Raw genomic sequence first — 26,949 nt, forward strand, 5'->3', positions numbered from 1 at the left:
TCGCATGCGTATCGTAGCACACGCATCCAAAATGGCGGCTCGCTACAGAAATATATTTTCTCTTGTAAGCAATAATTTTCTCCCAAGAGCATTAACAACGCGAACTATCCAAACATGTCAAAGACACAGAAAAAGGAAGGAAGTCCCTTCCTTTAATGATGAGAGCGTAAACACAATTCTCAGACGGCTGACAGGATGTGATGTCGAAAAGATATTTTCCAATCGCAAGCAGGCGCTGGAAGTCCACGCGTACCAACTCATGACGGACGAGGAGCTTCTAGCGGTAAGAAGACAATGCTGTCACTGATCTTTACAAATTTAATTTAAAAAACTCAGATAGAGAAACATCAGCAACACGGTATTGCATCTGCAGCTTGAGGTCTCAGGTATGAACTATAATGGGGGATGGGGGGTGGGGTGGGGTGGGGTATTCACCGAGTATAACACAGGAGTACTAGCTTCTAGATTCCTTATACTCTTCATTGATTTAAAGTGCTGGACAATAAGACAGAATAGTATTATAAGTCTTTGTTGTCTGTGTTTTTAATACTGGCAGGGATATAGAATATTGAATCCTGATTTCAAAAGTCTGTTGGTTGCTCAACAGTTTAAAAAATTATGCACATGAGGGCTCAAGAAAATTCCATGCTCTTCTTCCTTAGTTATCTCCAACTCCTGTTTTCTCATTTCATCTTTTTCTGATTTTTCAAAAGGTCAATGCCTAACAGTGTCCTTGCCTAATAAATTTCAGCATAATTTGTTGATTTGTTAGGGGTTTTATCTTGGTTATGCTTGCAGGCTGAGGAAGATGCCGAATCAAGGGCGCGGTCAATGCTGGAAATGCCTCCTGTTATGGAAGAGAGAGAGGAAATAAATGAAGTCATTGGTACTGATGAACGACTTGCAGGATACGACTCTGCTAATCTCATCTTCACAGATATCAGCATGAGTGCTACAGATAGGGTACACACAACAAACAACTAAATTTTTCTAAGTCTGTAACTTTGAACTGCATTTCACATGGTTGCCATCTTATTTGTGCCACTAGTTACAATAACATCTATACTTCACTACATAGAATCATCCCTTTCCCCACTAAATCAATAAAAGTTAAAGTGCATAGTTTTATAAGATTTGCTTTACTATACATTTCATATTTTTTAGACTCGTAATATAGTTGTCAGAGAGCCTGATGGTCGTCTCCGTAAAGCCAACTGGTCAGAAAGGGACAGAATGAACTTTATCTACTTTCCCAAAGAAGGACGCAAGTGGAAAATGCCAGAAATGCTCACAGAATCAGGATTACAGGTATGCAGGGATTTTTGGTTTCTTTTATATACCATAACTTTTTTTCTAACTTTGTCTTTATCTCTGTTTGTGGTTTCTTGTAGGTACCATTGTCTCAAAATCGTCACGAAGATGTTCTTGACCTGGTTTGTGTGCAGTGTGAACCTGACTCGCCTGATTTCATACGAGTAAGGTTTCATCTAAATGTCTTGTCAGCAATTCTCATTATATTGCACAGGCCTCAGTTTAGAGATCAAGGAAGATGTTATTCATAATCTAAAACAAAGTTTTCATTGGACTTGCTCAACAGGTGCACCAGCATGTGTATGATGATATCAATGCTAACAGCAAATTTGAACTGCTGAGATCTACTCGACACTTTGGTGGCCTTTTGTACTACTTAACAAGGCTCAGGAAACTCGATAATCTTCTGGATGAGCTGACCGATAGTGGGAGGTCAGTGATTGGTTCAATTCTTCTGTAAGACGCTAGTGTGGAGGAATAGCTTTCTTGATAAACAGAAGCTTGCAAGACAAACTTCTTCAGTTGTCATAATGGCACAATACACCAAATGCAGGGAATCAATCCTAGTTGGCTAACTTTCTTAAAGCTTCCGTGGCTGTGGTAGCATGTGTTGTTCTACAAATAAAAATAGTTGGCATTTTTATTATGCAAGTACATATATTTGGGTATAATATTCACCTAAACACATGCAACTTACCCATCTATAGAGGTTATGGACTGCTCAATGTAGTTTACACTCATGTCTGTAAGCACTGAGAATGAAAGTGGTACCATGTTATTAGGGTGCTTGACTTCAATTTGAGGCAATAAACTATATTATTAATATTATTGTTATTATTATCACAAATGATAGATTCCAGGATGCCATAGATGTTGTGAGCCTGCACCACATCCTCCACCCTCACCTTGAGACAGCGGTACAGGCCCAAGAGGCCAAGCTCTCAGACATGGATCTGCTCTTGGTAAGTTGACAGTCTTCATGTAAAACCACTTCACATGCCGTAACATTTCAGTGATAGTCTTATTCATGGCATTATTCAAGGTATAACTTGTTTTTGACAGAGTTTGCAGCTAAGGGGTTCTCTAGGATGCCTCCCCACTTACACAATGAGGTTTGTTGCGAATATTCAGGGATAAGGTGCACCTCCCCCCCACTCACCTAGGCTAGTCATGACCCTGTTTTTAGACAGAAGGTGAATACTACATATTCTTATTTCTTCCAGGCATATTTAAGGCGCGAAGGCCCAACAGAATCCATAAAGAGAGTAGAGCAAACTTTAGCTGAGCAACAAAAACAGAAAAGGGCTTGAGATAGAAATGCTGTACTGTATGTTCTTCCAGACTTGGCGACCAGTAGTCTGTATAGCAATCCCAAGGAATTCGGGAAAGAACAGAACTGCACTGCCTTGAAATATTGGGAAGGGTACAGAAACATTAAGAAAATAATGGGAGAAGTGGGGCGTTCATAGCCATGCTCCTTGTCATTTCCTTATTATTAAAAAAAAAAAAAAATTTGGGAGGGCACATGCTATGGGTCTGAAGAGGAGAGAGGGAAACAAGGCATGCCACAGGTAGCCCAGGGTCTGTCAACGAGCTTTATGCAAGTATTCTTCCATAAAAATATAATAAATTCAATCCAACTTGATGTAGTACTTGTAGTATTCCCTCTATCACACTCCCACTTTCTATTGTGGAAATGATCTTAAATTTTTCAAGTACTACATCAAGTTGGATTGAATTTATTACATTTTCATGGAAGAAGACTTGCATAAAGTAACAACTCCATATGTTCTCTTTATTTACGGTCAATGAGCTGATCGGTTCAAATTACTCATTGACAGAGCCTGGGCTACCTGTGGGCATGCATGCTAGGATAGATGGAGACGAGGCATGCACACTAAGAGGACGAAAGGGTAAGGGAGGGCTTGCAGCCAACCCTGTTTTTTTAAGGTAAACATTCACTCAGTGAACATCCATTTCCTAAATCCTTCTTCCCAATAAAAAAAAAATTACAACCAATTTCTACAAGTCTATTTTATTTTGAATATTTTTCATGTATAAAGCTCTAGCATGATACATTGTAGTGGGGCTGAGTGGAAAGGGCTCTTTATAAAACATCTCTTCTTGCTTCCACTACTGGTTATTTACTGGGCATTTACATTCAAGGAACTCCAACTAACCAATGACAATATACTGTTTCTTAACTCCAGAAATAAGTTTGCCATATGGTTAATTTCCAGACAATACTGACCTATTATTAGGCCACGAGTGTCACTCGCCCCTCACCCCACCCATTATGTTTTCCTTTTTCAAACGTTTTTGGTCCACATGTCCTTGTTGTGCTAAAAGATAAAAAAATGACAAAAATTTCCCTTTCTCACATGTAACCCACAACCCAAAAATAAACCATTCCCATTGTACAGTTTTTTTTTTAGAAAATAACAGCTGGGAAACAATGCTTTGAACCCTATCATGCAACCATGAATCCACTTTCTAAATCAATTCAGTAAACCTTCATCAAAAGCTTTTAGAACTGATAAGTCTATAAAGGTACCGTATTTTGTGGTTACACATGAGCAGTGCTGATTTGGTCAATCTAGTTTCCATTTATTCTCTAATGCCCTAAGTGCATAGAAAAAAAAACATGATTCTTGCATATGGTGGCTACCTAACTCTTCCCTTACTAGCCACCCTACCACAGTATCAAAGTTCCACTGTAATAGCTTACAGGCTGTGTTTCTTAACAGCTAAACAATTACCATAGCTGTAAACAAACAACTAAGAAGAGTCACACAGTTGTCGACAGGCAACAGTAAAGATGCAGTCATAACACAGAATTAGGAATTTAATACAGGAATTTGAGAGGTATTTTACATGTGGCCTTTATCCAGTGGATGCTTGATGGTCAGGGTTTAATTGTGGCTGGTGCAGCGGTGCTTGAAGAACTTGATGAAGAACCTGTCCCTGTCGATGTCACTACCCAGACTTAAAAGAAAACAAGTCAAATGAAACGGTGTTGAGAAAGACTGAATTATGTTTATGTTGACAACCATCCCTTGCGATTGGTATCAATCAGTGCGATCAATAGCCATTGTGGCATTTCTTCACACATTATAGCAAATGCCAAGTTCCTCCATAGGAATGGGTTTCCTGGATAGCCTAAAGAGGGATAGGGCTTGGGATGTACTTTCTGAAATTGGGATATTGATGTGGCAGTAATTTTGCATATTAAATAAGAAAAAATGCCTCACCCTTTAGTACTCCTCTCTTATCCTTTGGATGCACAAATATGCATTGTGCATCTATCTGACTTTCTGTTCACATAAAAAAATAGCTATAGTTGTGGTAGGACTAGATTTACTTACTGACTATAACAGCTATTATCACAATAACAACAATGCACAGGATTATCCACATCTGTTGAGAAAAAAATTCTCATTAAAATCTAATCATGAAAGTACAGGCGACATACAGTATGTGCACCCTCTCTCAGATGAAAAAAAAAAGTCATTTCCTACTGAAAAAATTGCTGTCTTAGACTTAGCACTTATGGTATATACAAGTAGTTCAATTAACGTTGTCTGTGCAAATGGTGAATTGCAGCTTGTAGGTATAATTACCCCTGAGATTAAAGTGTAAGTAAACAAATTGCAAGGGTTATTTACATTTTCCTGCCTCCCGTAAAATATGAGGAGTCACTTTTTAATAATTTTTTATGGTAGCACTGCCATTTTGCAATTGGCATTTGCACTGACAACGAATTTGAAATAAGTGTATGCATGTGCATCCCCCTCTCTTAAAAAAAAATCCTGGTTACATGCCTGAAGCATATATTGCGGTACCCTGGTTCCAGAGCCTCGTGCGTCTCTCTATTTAGTGGCCAGTGAGGTTGAGACGAGGCTCTGGACTCTCGAAGCGCTATTTCGACTTCTGCCTCACTTCCATGTTAACGTTTTGTGATTAGCATGTGTCAGTTTCACGTGGTGCTACCTTGGATGTAAACATCTCTTCGCTCGGGAATCGAATTCACGAGTATGAAAAGCGCATGAACACCCGATTTAAAAACAACAACATTCATCTGAAAATCCATAGGATCATTACTGTAGAGTTAGTGACAAGAATATGCCCATAGGAGGTGGAGAATACAACATTTTCTTGGGAAAGCGCTTCAAGGAGGAGAAATCGCGGATAAGCTCGCAGTTATCCTCGGAACGACTCTATCAAAGATTTCAAGAGGCAAATAACCAGTACAATTGCTTGCTTTGGGATAGTTGAATCCAATATCGTTGAGGCGAGAGCAAACGCCGGGAATAAGCTTGGAAAATCAGCGATTTCCCTTAGCCAGTCAGCAGCACAGAGAAGACATCTCGCCGCTTGATTAACTCGTGAAGAGACTCCTCTTGAACAAACTTTACATTTTTAATACTGGTAAATCTTGTAACTTATTCGAACTGAGCACTATTAAAATTACGATCAAAATATTCTATCGCTCGTCTACTTCGTTCGTTTAGCTGTTTGTAATTGCAAACAATAAGAATTAAAAACCGGTTTTGACCTTTTGAACTTGAAGCGAAAAATACAATAGAAAACTGTTAAAATTTCTTGGTTTCCATGACCACACGCCACTCGATGGGATCGCCACCTTATCGTGGTGAGGGTGTTTGTGTGTCCCAATGACCTCTAGAGCTATGTCGGCGGGAGTATTTTACTCCTGGCAGGGCCACCCATGCCGAACAGGTCAAAAGGTAGGGGCCAGACGAAGAGTGATCCACTGGTCCTCCAGGTTGGTGGTTGGGCAAAGGGTTGATAACCCTCTCCCATAAAAAAATAGCTTATCACAGAAACCAGAAGCAGAGCAAATTCACTTGGGAAGACCGTGGCTGCATCTCATGAAAGAGATTGTATGACGCGCAGAGGCCAAAGCCATCCGGACGCCCCTGGGCTGACTAAACCATTGGTCCACCCAAAACATGGAATGTCAGGACATTATATAGTAGCGGCAATGTTGCCCAAGCAGCGAGGGAAATGGGCAAGAGAGACATCGACATCATGGGAATCAGTGAAACTCACTGGACAGGCCAAGGGAAAATGCAGCTGAGAGATAGCGAGACGATGGTTTATTATTGAAGGGAAGATAACATCCATAGAGAGGGAGTAGGGATCCTCATGTCCAAAAATGCGGCGGATTGTTTAATAGAATGGACTCCTTTGAATGAGAGAATGATTCAAGCAAGATTCTACTCCAGGCACATTAAATTGACCATCATTCACATATACACACCTACAGAGGATGCAGACGAACATTTAAAAGATGAGTTCTATACACGGCTGCAGGAGGTACTAGATAGCAGAAATCAACACGACATGTTAATCATCACTGGTGATATGAATGCAAAGGTTGGCGACCAAAACTGGGACTATGAAAGAGTCATGGGGAAGCATGGATTGGGAGTTCGAAATGACAATGGAGAAAGATTATGTGAATTGTGTGACCTTAACGAACTTGTCATAACTGGGACACTGTTCCCACATAGAACCATTCACAAGGCAACTTGGATTTCACCAGATGGAAAGACAAAGAACCAGATAGACCATGTTTTCGTAAATAAGTGGTTTAGGAATTCAGTAAAAGACACAAGGGTTTTTAGATCAGCCGACGTAGGAAGTGATCACTACTTGGTGTGTGCAACTGTAAAGCTAAGTTAAGGAAATATCCAGAACGGAAGGGTAACATCAGAGTAAAATATAATACATCTAAGTCGACGGAGAAAGAGGTGAGGAACACATTTAACATCAAATTAAGGAATCGGTTCAAAGCATTGGAGCAAGAGGACAAATAAGAGAGGGGAAGAAGTAGTAGATGCAAAGGAAGAAGTGGAAAGGGACTTTACTATAATGAAAAAGGCACTCTTGGAAGTTGCAGAGACAGTTTTAGGTAAGCCATGAAAGAAGAACAAACCATGGATTAGCGGAGAGCCATGGAGTCTGATAGATGAAAGACAACAGATGAATGAGAAAATATTGAGTACATGTTGTGGTTTGAAATGCTTCTTGGTTTGAAATTGTTAAAACCAGTTTGAAAAAAAATAAAACCAAGAAGCATTTCAAACCACAACAAATGTGGCATGGATTGAATTTTTTTCAAACTGGTTTTAACAATTTCAAACCAAGAAGCATTTCAAACCACAACATACACGATCGGAGAGAGTTAAGGGGCAATTGAGGAAAAAGTACAGAGAAAAGGACAGAGAAGTGAAGCGAAGTTTGAAGGCAGACAAAAAGAAATGGTTAGAGGAGATAGCATCTGAAGCTGAAAAGGCGGCGCGAAGCCAACATATGAAGACCTTATATGGATTGACGAAGAAACTATGTAACGAGAGACCTAGGCACAGCACCGCAGTGTTGGATAAGGACAGTAACCTTCTCAGTAAAAAAGAGGAAATACAGAGGAGATGGACAGAACATTTTAGGGAAGTATTAAGTAGAGAGCAACCAGATAACCCCATAGAACCGGAGGATGAAGTTGAATTTGAATTCGGAGAATTGATACAGGAAATATCCGTCAATGAACCAACTTTCGGAGAAGTAAAAGATACAATCACAACACTAAAGAATGGAAAATCGCCGGGCATAGATAATATCACAGCTGAGTTGCTGAAGGCAGACCCAGAATTCTCGGCCGAGTGAGTGCATAAGCTACTTGTAAAAGTGTGGAGGCATGAAACCATCCCAAATGACTGGAAGAAAGGGCTTATAATAAAGCTACTAAAGAAAGGAAATTTGAAAGAATGCAAGAACTCACGAGGAATCACCTTATTGTCCATCATAGGGAAGATACTTGGAAGAATTGTTATTGACAGGATACGAAACGGAGTTGACAAAAAGTTGAGAAAAGAGCAGGCTGGCTATAGAAGAGGGAGAGGAACTACGGAGCAAGTATTTATACTGAGAAACATCATAGAGCAAGTAAATGAGTGGCAGGCAACTTTGTATGTTAATTTCATAGACTTTGAGAAAGCCTTCAATTCAGTCCATCGTGAGAGTTTGTGGGTAATTATGGAAAAGTATGGAGTTCCAGAGAAGATTATATGCATTGTGAGGCTGTTTTATGAAGATTTCCAGTGTGCGGTCGAAGATCAGGGTGAAACAGGAGAATGGTTAAACATAAAGATGGGGGTAAAGCAAGGCTGCAATATGTCTGGCTTTATGTTTCTATTGGTCATGGACTGGATATTGCGATGGTCAGTTGGAAATGGAGAAAATGGAATACGATGGAAATTTACATCTAAACTGGACGATCTAGACTTTGCGGACGACATAGCATTGCTTTCCTTAACAAAACGTCATATTCAGGAGAAGACAGCAAGGCTGGACGGCGAGGCTAGGCGAGCGGAATTCAAAATAAACTTAGAGAAGACGAAGATGCTAAGGATAAATGCCAAACAGCATGGAAATATTGTGATCAATGGAAAACAAAATTGAAGACGTCAGTGAGTTTACGTACCTAGGAGCAATAGTTTGCAGAGAGGGTGGTGGAATGAAAGATCTCAGAAATAGAAAGATGATAAATTGCTAGATGTATTCCAACAGAAGTGTTTGAGAAGGATATTGAAGATTAGTTGGGAAGACCATGTAACGAATGAAGAGGTACGGAGAAGAGCTGGAGTACATCAATTGAGCAGTGAAGTGAAGAGACGGTGATGGAAAATGATCGGACACGTGTTGAGACAAGGAAGAGAAAATGACTGCAGCGTAGCATTAACTTGGACACCAGAAGGCAGAAGGAAACAGGGAAGACCCAGGAGGACAGGGAGAGAGGCGAGGCGGGGTGGAGGAACTGGGACGAGGTGCGGCCAAAAGCAGCAGACAGGGAAAAGTGGAAAAGCACTGTGAAGGCCCTATGTGCCACATGGCACGAGGAGGACAGGTAACAGGTAACATGACCACACATCAATTGGCCAATCAGCGACCAAATTCAGATTCTGAACCTAGCAGAAGTCAAAATTGCACTTCGAGAGGCCAGAGCCTCGTCTCAACCTCGCTGGCCACTAAATAGAGAGACACTCGAGGCTCTGGGACCAGGGTAATATTGGGGGTACCAGGGTTGGAGAAATGGAGATAACTGGTACCAGGGTTGGAGAAATGGAGATAATTGGTACCAGGGTTGGAGAAATGGAGATAACTTATTGGGGGTACCAGGTTTGGAGAAATGGAGATAACTGTAAGCATATATTGGGGGTACCAGGTTTGGAGAAATGGAGATAACTGTAAGCATATATTGGGGGTACCAGGTTTGGAGAAATGGAGATAACTGTAAGCATATATTGGGGGTACCAGGTTTGGAGAAATGGAGATAACTGTAAGCATATATTGGGGGTACCAGGTTTGGAGAAATGGAGATAACTGTAAGCATATATTGGGGGTACCAGGTTTGGAGAAATGGAGATAACTGTAAGCATATATTGGGGGTACCAGGGTTGGAGAAATGGAGATAACTGTAAGCATATATTGGGGGTACCAGTTTTGGAGAAATGGGGAAGGACAATTTTTTGGGGGGAGGTGAATTTTCTGATAATTTTTTTACCACCCCTGAAAGAACAAAAAGGGACTTTTTTATGCCATTGCAGTATCTCCACGGCACAGTTATTATTGGATCTTGACTTTTAGATTTATAACATACCAGAGTTCACCCCTCTCCTTGGGTATGGGCATGACGAATAACTTACATAATTGAAGATGTAGGTGGATTATTCCTATCCTTATCCTAGTTGTGTGAGGGTTTTCAAGCCAAATCAAGGCAATCATGTCAATGTTTACTATATGTTTGCCTACAAAACTTGGTATAACACTGGTAGTTTATAGTCATAGTCAACACTAATATTACCTTGCAGTTTTGCCACCACATCTTTCGTTTGAGTCGTGATGCACTTGTCTCAAACTGAGATGCGCCTGCTTGAAGTGCATCTAGAAGAAAAGATGCAAACAATTTACCTGTCATCGCTTTATTTCTTTGTTTTAGGCATAATACTACTACAATAGTATAACCCATGCTTTATCAGTCATAACTTTTTTCCACCTAATTAAACATAGTAAAAGGTCTTCTTAAGCCGGTCCTAATCATTTGATTGAATTGTTTAGTTAATTAGCTTAATATCTTCTTTTTTTTTTTCAAATAAAATGTTATTGTATTGAACAATCATGTAAGAGGTTGATGCTCATTGCTTGCTTACCGGCTCGATTGTCAAGCTCAGAAAGCTTTGCATCCCTTTCGAGTACTTTATCCACATTCACTTTCATGATATCCACAACCTGGTTAGAGAATACAGGGGGAAGTTTCGTATCTATTAACGACATTTAAAAAGTTATTGATTGATGTGGTGAGCAAAAACTTTGACAATGACAGAACAAATTTAATATTGTCTAGTGCTTTTTAACTGTACCTCATCCACTTGGGCCTGGGTTTGTTGCAGTCTCTTAGACGACCTGTAAATGGGATACAACGTTTGAGGCAATAACACACATCTTGCGTCTAGTATCATAAATGTTTTTTACGACATTTTTGGCGCATGAAATAACGCGCACACCAGCGTGACATGTATCGAGCTAACCAAACCATTAGGCCGCCAAATCAAAGCACTATCAGATACAATACAAATAGCATTCGATACAGTGCTTGTCGATTGCGATATTTCTTACATTTTGGTGGTAATTTGGCTGTGTTTCAGTGAAGGTATGGTTCCAGTGCAAAACTGTCCTTCGCTCCTCCTTTCTAGATCTGGCGATGACGTCACTGCTTGCGGGCGCAGGCACCAGCGGCTTACCAGACATGGAAGCGAGGCTGTCGCCGGCTGATTCTGCACGTGTGGACATTTTCGTCATCTTTCCCGATATTCCGTGACTGTTTTTACAAGTTTACTATAAGCAGAATGTCCTGGCTTTTTGGCGTAAATAAGGACAACCTCCCCCCTCCAAATCTACCAAAACAGCTTCCCATACCTCCTGCTGGCGGCGGCGAGGGGGACGGGAAAGACAAAGATGATGCTAAGAGGGAGGGAGGCAAAGGGGGAAAGCCGGTATGGTCGAGTTTTGACCCTACAGGTCTGGAAAGAGCCGCTAAGGCCGCCAAGGAGCTGGAAAGATCCCGTGAGTATTATATCTGATGGAACTCGGTGTAGCTTGCATGGACTGTGAGCGGAACTTTATTTTGCAGGGTTTGCAAACCCTGTCACATCAATCAAGTTGATGCACACCAATCAAGTTGATGCACTTGTCAAGCAGATGTTAAACATAATACTTACTTATGTTGTAACGTCATAACACGATACGTGCAAGGATTAATTTCGGGTTATTTTTATTTTAGATCATAATGTTATATGAGGATGTCCTGGATTTGCGTATAACATCATTAGCTAAGGTTGATTACAGAAGACTTGATCATGCATACTTGTGACAGCATGATGAAATTAAGGCATGCCCACCCAGGACACTTTTTCGGTTGAGCATCTCAATCTGATGACATTAAAGGATTTGTTCTATTGAATGCATTATACATGTTGTACCTTTGCACCTCCAGCACATGCACAAAAAGCACTAGATCTGGCAAAGTTACAAGAATCCACTAAACAATTGGAGAAACAGGAGAAAATCAAGGTATGTGGATCCCTAAACAATGATGTAGCATGCTTTGACTTGATATTCCACTTTTTTGATGCTGTGAAACATTAACCTTTTTGGGCCATTTTCTGTATAGTTTTTCTCACTTTTGACAGGAATATGAAGCAGGGATAAATCAGATGCAGCTGGACAGAGTCAGGGTTGAGCAAGAGGAGAAACGGAAAACGCTTTCAGCAGAGACACAGCAACATCAGCAGGTTGATAAATTTATTAACCATATGTACTTACTTAACCATAGATTTCCATTGATCATTGGCTCCTTGGATTTATCAGCTATTATTTTGGCTCTCTTGGGATATGCTAGTTATCATTCATTATATACCAGTGATGATTTTTTATGCACGCTCAATGGTCAGTACAGTTCACGTGCACATTTTCACAGGACAAATATCAGTAAAAAACGTCCAGCCAAAGTGATATCTGTTCTGTGAACATTTTTTTGCAGTCAAAACTCACTTTTCGTCTGCTCAATAACTCCCCAAACAAGGATTTCAAAATGCTATGAAAGCACAGAGAGAATGTTTGATTTCTTTGATAGAATTTTCATCAATATATATATTTTTTAATTTATTCTGAAACGAAACGTATTTGTGACTTGCAGAGAGCACAGTACGAGGACCAGCTTGCGAGAAAGAGATACAATGATCAGTTGGGTCAACAGAGGCAGATGCAAGAGGAAAACTTGAGAAAGCAAGAGGAATCTGTAAAGAGGCAAGAAGCTATCAGAAGATGTAAGGGAGATAGTTGATTTTATTATCGTTTTAGGCTTATTATGAGAGTATACCATCACCAGCATTGACTACTGTATGAAAATTAATCAACTTCCAATCATCATCATATACACTATCTTTCCCTGTGTTTATCTTTAACACATCATTGAACTAATTTGTTTGCTACTATGTCCCTGTCTATAGTGGATAGCACTGTAGGCCTTCTTGTAACTTCTTTAACTTTGTTTTTGAAGCAACGGTTGAGTATGAAGCAGAGTTGAAACACAAAAATGACATGAAGAGACTTGAGGCTGAACTAAGGGGAAAGTGAGTATGGTGATCATATTCATTTTCGCTGGTTTATCTTAATTTCCATACCTATTGTTTGGACATTAACACCTGTGAATGATATTTTTTAGAGCAAAAATCGAGCGTGAAAACAAGGATATCAATCTTGAGAAGATCAGAGTTAAGGCAGCAGAACAGAGAGCAACAGTCTTGGAGTCCATCAAGTAAGTACCTTAGTGATATGGTGTATAAAGGCAGCTGAACAGAGAGCAACAGTCCTCGAGTCTTTCAAGTAAGTACCCAAGAAACATGTTGTAAAAAGATAGCAGAACAGAGAGCAACAGTTTTGGAGTCCATCAAGTAAGTACCCAAGTGATATGGTGTATTAAGGCAGCAAAGCAGAGAGCAACAGTTCTAAAGTTCATCAATTAAGTGTCCAAGAAACAAGTTGTAAAAAGACAGCAGAGCAGAGAGTTATAGTCCTGGAGTCCATCAATTAAGTGTCCAAGAAAACTGTTGAATAAAGTAAGCAGAGCAGATAGCAACAGTCCTGGAATCCATCATAAGTAAGTACCCAATAAAATGTCTTATAAAGGTAGCAGAGCAGAGAGCAACAGTCCTTGAATCCATGAAGTAAGTGTCCAAGAAATATGTAGTATAAAGGTAGCATAACAGAAAGCTGTAGTTGTGTAATATTGCCAACAGCCACACCCGCCACAATTGTAAATAAATCTGCTTTGATACCTAGTCCTTTATGGGAGATTGTGGCTCTGACTTAAAAGTCTATAAGCGGTTTCTCCTTTCTATAAGAGACTATAGGTTCATTAAAGATTATAGCCGTATGAGGCTGAGATCCGTGATAAGTTGCCAGTTTTTTATAAGAATCTTCAGAAGATTCTGTTTAGCCGGGTGGAACCTCATGACAAAATGTTTAGATTCGTTTATTAGATGCCATGTTTGCCTCAAAACGCATTTTGCCTGTCCGTGAATTCAACACTCGCCGTTATGTATGTTGTGAAATCGCGTAACCGTATCTAGAATAAGTTGCGGATTTCAGCTTAGAAGGTGGCAAGTGAGGAATTTGTTCTCAACGGACCTAGGCCATCTCCCTAGACACAAACCCTTCTTATAACTAAGAGGGTGGCAAGAGGAGAGAATGCGTGTACTGAAAAGTTTCAGTAAGCTATGGACATCAAAGATATTTAAATCAATGAATCTTTCGCCCTTTTATAGACTTCTGATGAAGTAAATAAAGTGCGTAGTGTCTTTGAGATTACACTTTTGCTTGAGCGTTATATGCCGCAGAAATGGATCTACGGAGGACGATATACGCTAGACGTGGTTTATGAGGTGACAAAAACCTTAGGTGACATATTACATGTCTTTGTGGTGGAATTTGTCGTTCTTTAATGTTTCACGTCTATAGGAGCGTTGCTCGACCTGACATAAGCGCTTTCTTTGTGCATGTAAAGTTTCTTAGAGTTATTTAGGACATATCTGCAGTACAGCTCACTCCTGTTTTAATAGATTTCTTAAAATCAAACAGGAAGATTTGAGGCTGCCGAGAATCGCCACTGTAACTCGTAGAATTCAAAGTGCACTTTGGCTAAAAATCAAATAAGTACTCAAGAAAAATGTATTATAAAGGTAGCAGATCAGATAGCTATAGTCCCGGAGACCAGAAAGCAATAGTCCTGTAGTCCACCAAGTAAGTGTGTTGTCCATGAATCGTGTGACCATTTGGTGTACTGAGGTGATGAAGTCATCCTATTGCTGGGCTGGTGCTGTTAGGCATTTGTTAGGCTATAAACATGGCAGTCTCTAAACTGTAATTTAATGTTGTGGTATGCAAAGTACATTATCCCCAACTGATTGACATTTCTTGCCACCAGGACTGCAGGGAGCATCCTCGGTGCTGGATTTGATGCTTTTATTTCTGACTGGGATAAGATCTCAGCAACCGTAAGTTAATCATTGTGTGCTTAAATTTTTAGACACAACCGTGCACACAATCTGTGTTGAGCAGAAACCCAATTTACTCGCATTTTACATTTAGTAATTTTTGCAGAATTACATTTCATTTCAAACCAATTAAGAAATAGTTCTCTCCAAAATAAAAAAATATATATTCTTTATGTTTACATTACAGGCTGCTGGGTTGACATTGCTTGCTCTAGGAATCTATACTGCAAAATATGGCACTGGTGTCACAGCAAGGTATGCTGACCTTTGCATTTGTTAACATCATTTCATGGTGGACTTCCAGGGGCCTTCCTTTTTTTGTGTGTGATCTACCATTATTTCTTTATCAAAACTATTTTAATACATAAAATTATAGTTTCATGTTTTACCATGTTTGATGTGCCCTAATCCTTCTAGAAAATCTGGCAAGAACTTTGTCCCGTCTGAAATTAGAATTAAGTGACTTATGACATCATATGGTGTGTTTTAAGATTTGTAGAAGCAAGACTTGGAAAGCCATCGCTAGTTCGTGATACATCAAGAATAAACCTTTTCAGTGCCATAAGGCACCCTATCAAGGTAAATTGTGATGTTTGGTCCAGCAAAAAATCATTTGTATTTGTTTTCACCATCCATATGCATATCTTTTTTACTGCTGTGTTTTCCAGGAAAGACTGCTTACACCATAGAGCTCAAATGAGAGACTCTTGCTCATTTTGTTAGTACCATATTATACTTGGAAACTTCAACATCTTATCCTGCTGACTTCACCTTTCTCTTGTTCTCCTCATTAATTTAATAAAAATTCTCACTTGAAATTTTTAAAACCTTGATTAATGTTTTATAGACAACAAAAAAGCTTTTTGTCAATCCAGAGGATTCACTGAAAGGAATCATCCTCAAGGTGAGATAAGGTTGTATTACATATATTAAATGTTTTTACCGTTTGGTGGAACTTGGAATCAGGACTCTACATAGCTCAGGTAAAAGTATCTTTATATCAAGGTAATCCTTTATAATACAGGATGCTACGTCTTTTTACTTAAACTTCTTAATCATTAACATGCATAGTAATTTATTGATAATCCAATCACTACAGCCAAACCTCGAAGAGCATCTGAGTTCCATCAGCATTGCTACATCCAACACCAAGCGCAACAAGGGCATGTATAGAAACCTGCTGTTCTACGGACCCCCCGGGACTGGCAAGACTATGTTTGCTAAGGTACTGCACATTCATCAATTGGAACCTGTTAATTGTACTGTTTAATGCTTACATTTTTGGTTGGCCATGTGCTTGTTTGTTCTCCGAATCAATCAAGCTGCCATTAGTTATCATTTGTTGTTAATTACATTATGCACCTATTTCAAATATGGTAGCACTGAGAATGAGAATGCATGTGTCCTAACCAGTAGTGCTTCATGGGTATCAAATGAATAAGAAAATAAGCATAAATAGAAACTACATAGGTCTAGATAGCCTTAAAATTCTTGTTTACACTGTGGCTTTTAGAGACCAGGATTCTGCCATTAATATGTTACCCATGAACCACTGCATGTTACTATACAATCATTTTCTGGTGCAACCTTTTACTTAAAAGTAAAAAGTGTATATTAGGTGTATATATGTTCCAGAGTCTTGCCCGACACTCTGGTATGGACTATGCCGTCATGACAGGTGGTGACGTGGTACCGATGGGTAAAGAGGGTGTCACTGCAATGCACAAGGTGTTCGACTGGGCGGAGACGTCAAGGAGAGGGTGAGTAGGGTGTAAGCTATCCCGTAATCAGCAAACTCAGGTACCCTCAAACCAGGTCGCTAGGAGAATAGTTGCAGTTCTCATTGGACTATATGCTTATTTTTTCAGTGTGTTGCTGTTTGTTGATGAAGCTGATGCCTTCCTGAGAAAAAGAAGTCAGGTAAATCCCATTTTGAGTAGCTAACTGTCCACAAAGACTCCATCTTACTTTGATATTCTTCAACAGGAAAAGATCAGTGAGGACCTTCGTAGTACCTTAAATGCATTTCTGTATCGTACTGGCGAGTCTTCGCGCAGGTAAAGTATTCATGGCACTATAAGATTTTTCTAATAAGATTGCTTAGCCATCGCAAGTACAGCATGCATAAGATTTCAATTCTCACAGGAACACAAGTACAAGAGAAAGCTTGATTTTCTTGTGTTGCACTTGTGCTTGCGCTTGCCTTCTAGGGAGAACCTACCTTTATAGCCAAACATTGGTGATCTTGTTAAAAAACTTTCTCAGTTCATATAAACAAAGAATTTATCCTTGAATCCTTTTTTTTTTCTTTTCACCCTACCACTGCCCATAGCATGCCTTCATCATGAATAGGCCATGTGAAGTACAGCTTTGCAGGATGTCTTCATCTTGAATTCTCCAGGTTTATGTTGGTGTTGGCTAGTAACCAGCCAGACCAGTTTGACTGGGCCATCAATGACAGGATTGACGAGTTGGTGGAATTTGGCCTTCCTAATGTGGACGAGAGAGAGCGACTAGTGCGGCAGTATTTCGAGGAGTATTGTCTCAAGCCAGCAACAAGCGGCTCTCGCACAAGGTAAGAGATCTTTTCACATTAAACATATTATAATGATGATGACAATGACAATGAGGATGCTGTGGTGATGATGACAATGACGATGAGGATGCTGTGGTGATGATGACAATGACGATGAGGATGCTGTGGTGATGATGACAATGACGATAGAGAAGCTGTGGTGATGATGACAATGACGATGAGGATGCTGTGGTGATGATGACAATGACGATAGAGAAGCTGTGGTGATGATGACAATGACGATGAGGATGCTGTGGTGATGATGACAATGACGATGAGGATGCTGTGGTGATGATGACAATGACTATGAGGATGCTGTGGTAATGATGACAATGACGATGAGGATGCTGTGGTGATGATGACAATAATGACGATAATATTGTGCTGGAGATGAGAATAAGGTTTCAAGATAGTTTATTATTACTTATCACTGCTTTGTCTCTGACGCCTGCATAAAGTTTGATAACAAGAAGGGTTTTCTAAATATATCGTTGTCTTTAATTTGAATGCTGTTTACTCTAATTCCGTTTGTGGTTATAATTTGTTTTTGAACTTCTGGTATTGTTGAGAAAATATTGTTTATCTATTTTTATTGATAGTGGTCTATTTTAATGGTATTCTTACGATGGTAATGGTGGTTTGGGTGATGCTGCTGATGATGATGATAATGATGGTGATGATGACAAAGTTGATCTTCAATCTTGTGTTGGAGGTGAGGATAAGGTTTCAAGTACTTGATTAATAAAAATCACTGCAATGTCTCAAACAGCCGGATGAAGATTGATAACTTCGACTTCAACGCAAAGTGCCGTGGGATAGCTGAGGTGACGGAGGGGTTGTCTGGTCGGGAAATCGCCAAACTGGCCATCGCTTGGCAGGTACTGTACAACCTAGGATTAGAATTTATTTATTGAAATAGGAATAAACGTAGAATTGAAATAACCAATTATTTGAAAGATTATTGTCGAAGGCCTAGGACAAACGCCGTTTTTTTTGTTTCATGTACATACAACAATCAAATTGGTTCATTTGCATGCATTTGCATTTGTAACGGTACACGAAAAGAACAGCGTGTAAACTAGGTCTAACTGGCCTTGCTCTGTTTCCACATCCCAGGCGAGTGCGTACGGCTCCAAAGACGGCGTCCTCACTGAGGCGATCATGGATGAGCGGGTCAACGAGGCCGTGCGTCAGCACAAGCAGAAAGAGGACTGGCGCCTAGCTCCCGCTCCAGGCTACAGCGGTCATGAGGACACCGTCACGTCACCCAAGAACTAGACCACGTGATTAATGTTACTAGTTGATACCGCTGGTCTACGTTATAGTATTGAGCACGCGGACTTCTGCGCTTGGTGACGATAGCGTGCGATTCCAATAATTTAAATTTTTAACTGAGGAAAACTGGGTATGTGATGGTTACCAAATACAGGTCTGCGTAATAACAAATATACGGGATGGCGAATATGGAGATACAAGACAAGTACGCAGGACAATAATTAAAGAGGATTTCATCTCAAGACACTTTTATACTTGGCTCTGGGGATTACGGTATACGCAGTATTGACGTCATTATCACCATAAAAGGACTAAACGACTACGCGGTGATGACGTCATCATCACCATAAAAGGACTAAAACGGCTACGCAGTGATGACGTCCTTGTCGACACGCACTCTGTGCAGGTTAAAGACATTATTGGAAATGATGATCACCATTATATAAAAAGAGCTAATAAAAAATGGAAATAGATTTAATGCCTTTATTTTGGTTTAGATAACCTAAAGGGAGGGAGGAGTTGAGGGTAGAACATTTTTCTTCTATCTCACGTGGTCAGTATCCTAGTTTCCTTCTCTACTACTACAGTGGTTTTCAAAATCCGTGCAACAAAATATAAAAGTTGTAAGTGTAATAGTCAAGCTGGAACAAAAGAGAACAAAGACATTACAGCGTATTAGTACTAATTAAACTAAATAGCATTTCACGGGTTTTTGAAAACCACTCTACCAACAAGCCCGTAACAGCTGATGCTTCCCCAAAGGGGACCCTTTCCCCCCCCCCCCCCCCCGGACCGTCACTGTCTATGTCATCTTTCCATATTCGACCTTTTTATTATGGCATTTGCCATTTGCACTGACAACGTTCTTTAATGAATACAACCGCACACGTTCTTAACCAACCCAAGTACATTAAAATGCTTTGTTTGGGACTTAATATTGTGGCGTAACCGACTAAGAATCGGGTTACCTTTTTATGCGAACCTGGTTGCTTGCTTATTAATGCGCGGGTGCCTTTGTGTTGTACTGTTCGCTAGAAAGAGGTGCTTGGACTGAAATCTCTATAATTGCCATACGAGCGCCTTTGAGTGGAAGACGTTTTATTATGTGAATTCTAGTATTTCAAGCTAAAGGTGCAAGCAGATGCAAGATGGCTTAGAGCACCCCACCCCCTCTCCCCCCCCCCCCCCCCCTCTTTGAAAGATTGGGCTAGATTTGCTTGACAATGAAGACTGTCTGGTTTGCCTTATTACTCCCGATCCCTTTTGGTTTGCCTTAATCCCGATACCTGGCCGCTGACCATCGTATTGCATTCGCAAATCTTTTGCCACAGGAATTGTTCTCTGGATTTGCCTACTCCTAGCCTTACGTGTAGCCGCGTATCGCCACGCGAATGAAAAAGTTACCTAACAACTTAATTGCCGCCGAAGATCGTTTCTTGTAGAAAGAGAGCCACTACCGAGATGATCAAAAAGAACGTAGCAGATACACGCTCCCACGTGACCGTCAACGCGCTAATTTTAAAGCCAGTGCTCGGGGCGACATTATGCAAGTATGCAATGTACTTCTCAAAGTTAAAGTGCGGCAGTTTACGTGTCCTCTGCCATTTTCCGACAGCCCTCGCAGATCCTACGAACAATCTCTGTAGTCTATCTGCCTCTGTGTGATCTGATTGGTCGCCCACTGACACGTAGCCCATTGTAGGCATGTGGATGCGAAGATCCGATGGTAGCGAAGTTGATGGCCGTCTGTTCGGTTTGACTTCGTTTACGTTCGTACTTGGTTCGGATTCCGAGTCGGATTCCGAGTCCGATTCAGGGCGTTCGACCCAGGCTTTTACCACCACGACAAAGTAGCTGCAAGGGAGATCTCAATGTGAGGGATTTTGGGAATCGTTTGGTAAAAGTTATCAGAACACTCAAAATCACAGTACAAGAAAAAACATTTTCCATTTTCTTTTAGCCAAGCTGCATGTCATGGCGTAACACATGATTACCAATGGTACGAGATGGATTAACATGAGACCTCGTGCTTCGTCGCTCACTTATGAGCTGTATGTCATGGCGTAACACATGATTACCAATGGTGCGAGATGGATCAACATGAGACCTCGTGCTTCGTCGCTCACTTATGAGCTGTATGTCATGGCGTAACACATCATTACCAATGGTGCGAGATGGATTAACATGAGACCTCGTGCTACGTCGCTCACTTATGAGCTGTATGTTGTGGAGTAACACATGATAACCCACAGTGCGAGATGAATTTATGTGAGGCCTTGTGCGACGTTCGCTTACTTGTGGTACTGTTTGGTGACCCAGGCAGCAGTGCTCATCGGGTAAATGGCAAGAGCCAATGGCATCAAAGCGTGCCAAATATACAGGTTGTAGCGGTTCTTGTACAAGTAGACGTACGCATTCACCAACACGGACGCCAATGTGACCATGAGAAGTAGCATAAGAACAACCTGGTGCACAAAACACCCGTCAAGAACATTCGAGAAAAAAGACCTACCAGATAGGCACGTAACCTCTGCGGACATTATATGGAAAATAGATAGTATTCAACGACAATAAGAAATAACTCTTTTTTGTCGGCTAAGGTGGGTTGCGCGTGTACCTCCCTGTGTACGGGCCTGCCTGTCCCCCCGTATCCGTTTTCGTTTGAAAACGCAACCTTTTTGTTACGGATACGTGTATTGTCCACACGGAAACGCAAAAACGATGACCGAAAACGGAACAATTTGAAAACGATCTCTAGAGTGGAACAATTTGAAAACGGTAACCTATCGGTGCCGTGGGGACGGACGAAAACGGAACCTTTCGAAAACGATGGCGTTATAACCCAGGTCCAGTCCACTTGGCGCGTGCGTACGCTTGCGCTGTAGAACTTGTTACCGTTTTCTTATCGTTTCTGCGTTTTCGTGGAGACGGATCGTATCAAAATGAAAACGCTGCGTGTGGACGCGGATCTTTTTGAAAACGGAACAGGTTGGTACCGGTTGGTATACGAGACAGGTTGGTGCCGAGGATAACGTCTCGCAAGCCACACCCATAATAAGACCCCCAGGGGCCTCTCACTTTAATTTTAGGCAAAATGACTGAGTTTAATTAAGAATGATATCGAGTACTCACTACACAAGCATGTGAAGAGTTCCTTGCAAATACTATTCGATCGTTAAAACTTTGGACCGCTTCGCGAATCGTTAACTTGTTGTTCTTCTTTCTTAACTGTGCACGCATTCTTTCTGCAAGAAAAACACAAACGAATGACCAGCAATACTCGCTGTAATTAGTCTGCTTATCAGCCGCACTTAGTGTCACGCAACACTAAAAGATTATCATAGCATTTTTTATATACTTACGCTGGTACTCGATCATAGAATGTCCCGTGATCAGCATGATGCATGTAGGAATAAACCACAAGAGAGCATGCGCGTAAAGCACGTGAAGACCGGTAACAAACCGACAGACGTGCATAAAATACCACAAGGCAGTAGACGTGGTCTGTTTGAAGGTCACGTGATCAGCTTTGTCCAATCGCAGGATGACGTATTCGAGTGACGCGGCGATGGATATAAAGACCACCACGATGATTTGAAGTTTCTAAGAAATAGAATGCTCACCACTTTAGTTAACGAGTGGGTTCGTTCTATGGTCTGGAAGTCTTGACTGGATCAAATTTCACCCCTTTTCTCATACTTTAGGCGTACGGAGTCCGCTATTACAGAAAAGCAGTGACGAACACCAGGTACAGGCGCGTACAAAAGAGTTACATGGTGCGCAATGCCTCCCCCCCCCCTTCCCCTTCACCCCGGCCACCAAAAAGTGGGTCATTTATTATTGAGCGGTGATCATATACTAAATATGAACCCCCTCCCTTTCTCTCTCTTAGAAAATCCTGGGTACGCGCATGAAGGGGGATTTGTCTGCATCGCAGCTGCTAATAGAATTATTCTGGCCTTGTTTTCTGTGATTTCTTTTGAGTTTCTATAATTGGGTTCACCTTTGAAGTAACGCCGACTCTCCCCAGGGCCACGCGGTATGTCCCATCGTCCTCTAGCATGCGCATCCCGTTACGCATCCAAGGCATCGCCTTGGCAACCAAATAATAGGTCCCTAAGACCACGGTGCTCAGTTCAAATGCTTTTATCGCGACCCACGCGTACTGGTATCGTACAGACGCTTCGAATCCATCAAACGAGAACTTCAATGCCACACTAACCACCCATAAGACGAGACCCAGGCGACTAAGGAAGTAAAACTCTGTGTTTCGTACATTCCCGACAAAGGCTGTCATGAGATCCAAGGGTCGCATGATGTCACGGACCAAGACAGGGGCCTTGAACGTGGCCCTGCGCACTACATCTCGTGGGGTGTGTGTCTTCATTTGGGTGATCGACTCAGTGGGGTGGATCTGAATGACCCTAGACCGCGCCCTTACCCCCATTTCATGCGTGGATGACACGTCAGATGAATCGTCTGCAAAGGGACAATTTTTAGCCATTAAATAAAATTAATGTCAGCGGCGTAGCGAGGATTTTTAACAGGAGGGGGCCCAAAAGGGACTTTCAAGGCATTTTCTCTTGTATTTTAAATAATATCTCATACATTTACTGTATTTTTGGCTGCTAAAAGGGGGGGCCGGGCCCTCTAGGCCACCACCATGGTTACGCCCCTGAATGTTCATTTTTTTCACTATCTGAAGGCTTGTCTTATTTGTCTCGTTTTTCACCCCTATTCACCATATACACCCACAAGTGTATTTGGCAAACGAAAATATTAATACAATGACCAAATCTTTCAAGTTATACTGTTATAAGACCCTGCTTTGTCTTTTGATAGCCTCGTTCAAAACTATGAAAACCGACCAAGACGGGTCATTTAAACGTCTTTGAAATCAAAAGATATATATACTCAACTAATATACTTTTTGTTTGCGTAAGGGTTTAAAATGAGATTTGTATCTCCAAACCGATAATTTTAATAACACGCCAAATGCTGTATCTTGAAGTTTAATATAGATAACAAACGAAAAAAAACTTTAAAAGAATAATGTTACTCCGTTACTTTTTAAATTTTAAGAATTTTGATAGGCCAATATATTACTGTTTTAGTTTGTACCAGTCACCAGACCACGGGCTGTTTATCGGAATAAAGCAATAAGCAATACATCCCGACGTGATAGCTGTTATGACAACGAGAAATTAGGTCTACACACGGCACGAGCGGTAAAATGGTCAAATATAACAAAAGAGTATATTTCATAAATATTGTACTGACGCCTTTATAATGCAGTTACCTGATTCACTTTCGTTAGTATTAGCGTAACCAAACATCTGGCACATCGCAAGTCCTGCGCTTTTTTTGTCCAATGACGACTTTTAAAACCCACAACTCTATTAATGTTCCGATTTCATCAAAGATATCATCGAAAAATTTGATTTATGGACAATTTGAGGCCATACTTCCTCGTCATTGATAAAGGGAAGTGAATCCGCTTCTTGGTTCTTTTCTCCGGACGTATGCGAGACTTAAAACATCATAAACATTTAAAAGAAGAGCGATAAATCAAGACAGTCAACAGATTGAGTAAACGCTAATTAACAATGACACTCACCTCATTTTGTCTATCAGAAACTCGCCCACAAGGAAGTGGAATCGGATCCACACAGTCAACAGATCAAGTGTTGGAAATACCTTCCTGGAAAATAGCTTTCTTGAACAAGATAAGTAATGTTTGTTGCCACTAGTCACGAGTGAGGTCAGGCTCTTGTGGTCTAATTATGCTTCTGTTACCTTATAATTTGTGAAAACTCGAGTAACATTAAAAATAAACCGAAAATAAACCACACAGAAACAAACATGGCGGTCAACACGTTTTCTTCTTCTTCTACCCACCCTGCATTATGGGTAATACAATATTTTTCTATGGGGGGGTGGGCAAGTGCTTAATTCCAAGGGTAACACACTTCCCCCCTGAAAAGATGTCGTCCTCGACATTTAAGTTACTAGTATGTTTCAATACTACAATGCAACTGAGGAAAAAAAAAATCTGACTACTCTACTATTTCAATGTTCAGTTCCATGAAGGCATGGTGTAGGGTGATCAAGTCCAACCATGGCTTCCACTTGTTTCTTCATACAGCTGTATCTTGCTTATTCTTTACTCTACAGTTCTCTTGCACAATGTCATTGCCACGTAAATACCCAATGCTGCTCAAGGTCTTACACCTTGTTACCTACACTATTTGCTAGGCTATACTAGTATTATTCAACTAGTGTCTCTAACTAGACCGTTTTTTTTTCTTTTCTTTTTCTTGTAACAAACAAACAAATATAAGTCAAGTAAGTGTACTAGTGTACTTGTAATTACATTGCTGGTGTCCATGGTGAGAAGGAAGGACATCTGTAGGGTACCTGTAAACCGTAGGGTACCGGATAACCGTAGGGAGTCTGTAGACTGCAGGGTACCGAATAACCGTAGGGTACCTGTAAACCGAAGGGTGCCTTGAACCCGCATGTGGCACATGGTAACTCTTGTGTAGGAGGTGCACCGTAAGCACTCCATGCTGACTCATTTATAGTTATACCATGGTTAGCGACCGGTCCCCGATAATAGGATGGCTGACCAATAACATCATAAGTAACCCGCAAAGGTGGATGCCTATTCCGCTCGGGTCGTCCAATGATGCTGCCATTAGCATAGTTCTCCTGGCTGTCCCTATCACCTTGTTCCCCTTGCTGCTGCTGTGATGCCCTCTCTGCCTGCTCCTCTATTGCTTCATCCAGCTCACCTGCCGTTCCTTCCTGCTGATCGGGTGCTCCATCCAGCTCGTCTGAAGCTTCCTCTTGCTGATCCAGAGATACATCTGACTCGCCTGATGCTATTTCCTCTTGCCGATCCGGTGCTACATCAGACTCGCCTGATACTTCCTCCTGCTGACCCAGGACTACATCCGATTCGCTTGATGCTTCTTCTTTCTCGTCGGGCGCATATCCAACCGGTCTACCGTAAACAAAGTCTGGTTCCTCTTCACTACTCGACTCCTCTTTCAACTCTGCTGCGTTCCTTGTTGCAGGTTTCCGTGTTTTGGTTTTCCTTTTTGGCTGAGTAATCACGTCACTCATGAGATAATCACATGGCAGTAAGAGGTTATAATGCAGAGTCCGGTTCCTGCCCTTGCCATTCTCAGGTCTGACCTCATACACTGGGCTCGATTCTCCCTTCTGATTCACAACCACAAACACCTGATCCTCAAAGTATGAGCGTAGTTTCCCTGGACCGCCTCGTTCTGACAGGTTTCGTACCAATACCCGATCACCCGGCTTAAGTGATGAGCATCTCACTTTCTTCTCGTAGTACCTCTTACCCCGCGCGGCTTGAGCTGTCGACTTAGAACGTGCGATCCTGTAAGCTTCTTCCATGGTTTCTCGCCACTTTGTCACATATTTCGGATACTGTTGCGGAGTGCCTTGCAAACTGGTACCAAGCATTAAGTCAATGGGAAGTCGAGGTGAGCGACCATAAAGTAGATAGAAAGGAGAAAATCCTGTTGAGTCATTTCGAGTGCAGTTGTATGCGTGTACAACTTTGTTAAGACTATCTTTCCACTTGGATTTCTGGTTCTCTGGTAGTGTGCGTAACATTGCAAGAAGGGTCTGATTAAAACGCTCGACTTGTCCATTGGATTGTGGATGATATGGTGTGGTTCTTGAGTGAGCTACCCCACTAAGCTTTTCCAGATGTTTATGTAGATCGTTCTCGAACTCCTTCCCCTGATCGTGATGTATTCGAAGGGGAAACCCAAACCTCATGATGTAATCATTATACAGCTTCTCTGCCACTGTAGGGGCCGATTTATTCCGTGTTGCGTATGCTTGGGCAAATCGAGTAAAATGATCAATCACTACGAGGATATATTCATACCCACCACTGCTTTTTTCTAGATGTAAAAAGTCCAAAGAAATGAGTTCAAAGGGAGCTGTTGTTTGAATACTCTGCATTGGTGCCCGTTGAGCATGTTTCGGTCGTTTTTGCTTGATACATCGACAAACAGAGGTAACATAGTGTTCAATGTCCTGTTGCATACGGGGCCAAAAGAACCTATCCCTCGCAAGTTGCAATACCCTCTCTGCACCGAGATGCCCCATTTC

At 41.2% G+C, this 26,949-nt stretch overlaps 4 protein-coding genes and 1 long non-coding RNA gene across 5 annotated transcripts; 2 read left to right on the forward strand and 3 right to left on the reverse strand.

Annotated features, from left to right (window-relative positions):
• LOC5514216 (28S ribosomal protein S22, mitochondrial) lies at positions 1-3,330 on the forward strand. Its single transcript, XM_032383767.2, has 7 exons — positions 1-283; positions 799-963; positions 1,165-1,308; positions 1,392-1,475; positions 1,598-1,743; positions 2,165-2,273; positions 2,535-3,330. Exons 1-7 carry the CDS (start codon positions 5-7, stop codon positions 2,619-2,621), a joined length of 1,014 nt encoding a protein of 337 aa, XP_032239658.1. The 5' UTR covers positions 1-4; the 3' UTR covers positions 2,622-3,330.
• On the reverse strand, positions 1,371-2,170 carry LOC116619225. Its single transcript, XR_004296588.2, has 2 exons — positions 2,009-2,170; positions 1,371-1,926 (listed from the first exon to the last, which is right to left on the reverse strand). It is a non-coding gene; the product is annotated as an uncharacterized LOC116619225 (long non-coding RNA).
• LOC5514209 (vesicle-associated membrane protein 3) lies at positions 3,331-11,163 on the reverse strand. Its single transcript, XM_001634396.3, has 6 exons — positions 11,008-11,163; positions 10,752-10,794; positions 10,542-10,620; positions 10,196-10,275; positions 4,677-4,728; positions 3,331-4,296 (listed from the first exon to the last, which is right to left on the reverse strand). Coding segments are annotated over exons 1-6 (336 nt in total). The 5' UTR covers positions 11,010-11,163; the 3' UTR covers positions 3,331-4,216.
• LOC5514222 (ATPase family AAA domain-containing protein 3-B) lies at positions 11,134-19,268 on the forward strand. The gene is made up of 17 exons (XM_048725692.1): positions 11,134-11,454; positions 11,885-11,961; positions 12,081-12,182; positions 12,587-12,716; positions 12,950-13,022; positions 13,115-13,207; positions 14,876-14,945; positions 15,133-15,200; positions 15,437-15,524; positions 15,793-15,849; positions 16,045-16,170; positions 16,581-16,705; positions 16,814-16,865; positions 16,932-17,002; positions 17,347-17,520; positions 18,290-18,398; positions 18,637-19,268. The coding sequence occupies exons 1-17, from the start codon at positions 11,238-11,240 to the stop codon at positions 18,796-18,798; spliced, it is 1,794 nt and encodes a 597-aa protein (XP_048581649.1). The 5' UTR covers positions 11,134-11,237; the 3' UTR covers positions 18,799-19,268.
• Positions 19,269-19,607: 339 nt separating this feature from the next.
• LOC116610730 lies at positions 19,608-24,811 on the reverse strand. The gene is made up of 6 exons (XM_048725693.1): positions 24,413-24,811; positions 22,799-23,274; positions 22,158-22,398; positions 21,928-22,040; positions 21,091-21,260; positions 19,608-20,649 (listed from the first exon to the last, which is right to left on the reverse strand). The coding sequence occupies exons 2-6, from the start codon at positions 23,240-23,242 to the stop codon at positions 20,208-20,210; spliced, it is 1,410 nt and encodes a 469-aa protein (XP_048581650.1). The 5' UTR covers positions 23,243-23,274; positions 24,413-24,811; the 3' UTR covers positions 19,608-20,207.
• Positions 24,812-26,949: the final 2,138 nt, after the last annotated feature.

Source organism: Nematostella vectensis, chromosome 3, assembly GCF_932526225.1.
Source record: "Nematostella vectensis chromosome 3, jaNemVect1.1, whole genome shotgun sequence".
NCBI classification, from domain to species: domain Eukaryota; kingdom Metazoa; phylum Cnidaria; class Anthozoa; order Actiniaria; family Edwardsiidae; genus Nematostella; species Nematostella vectensis.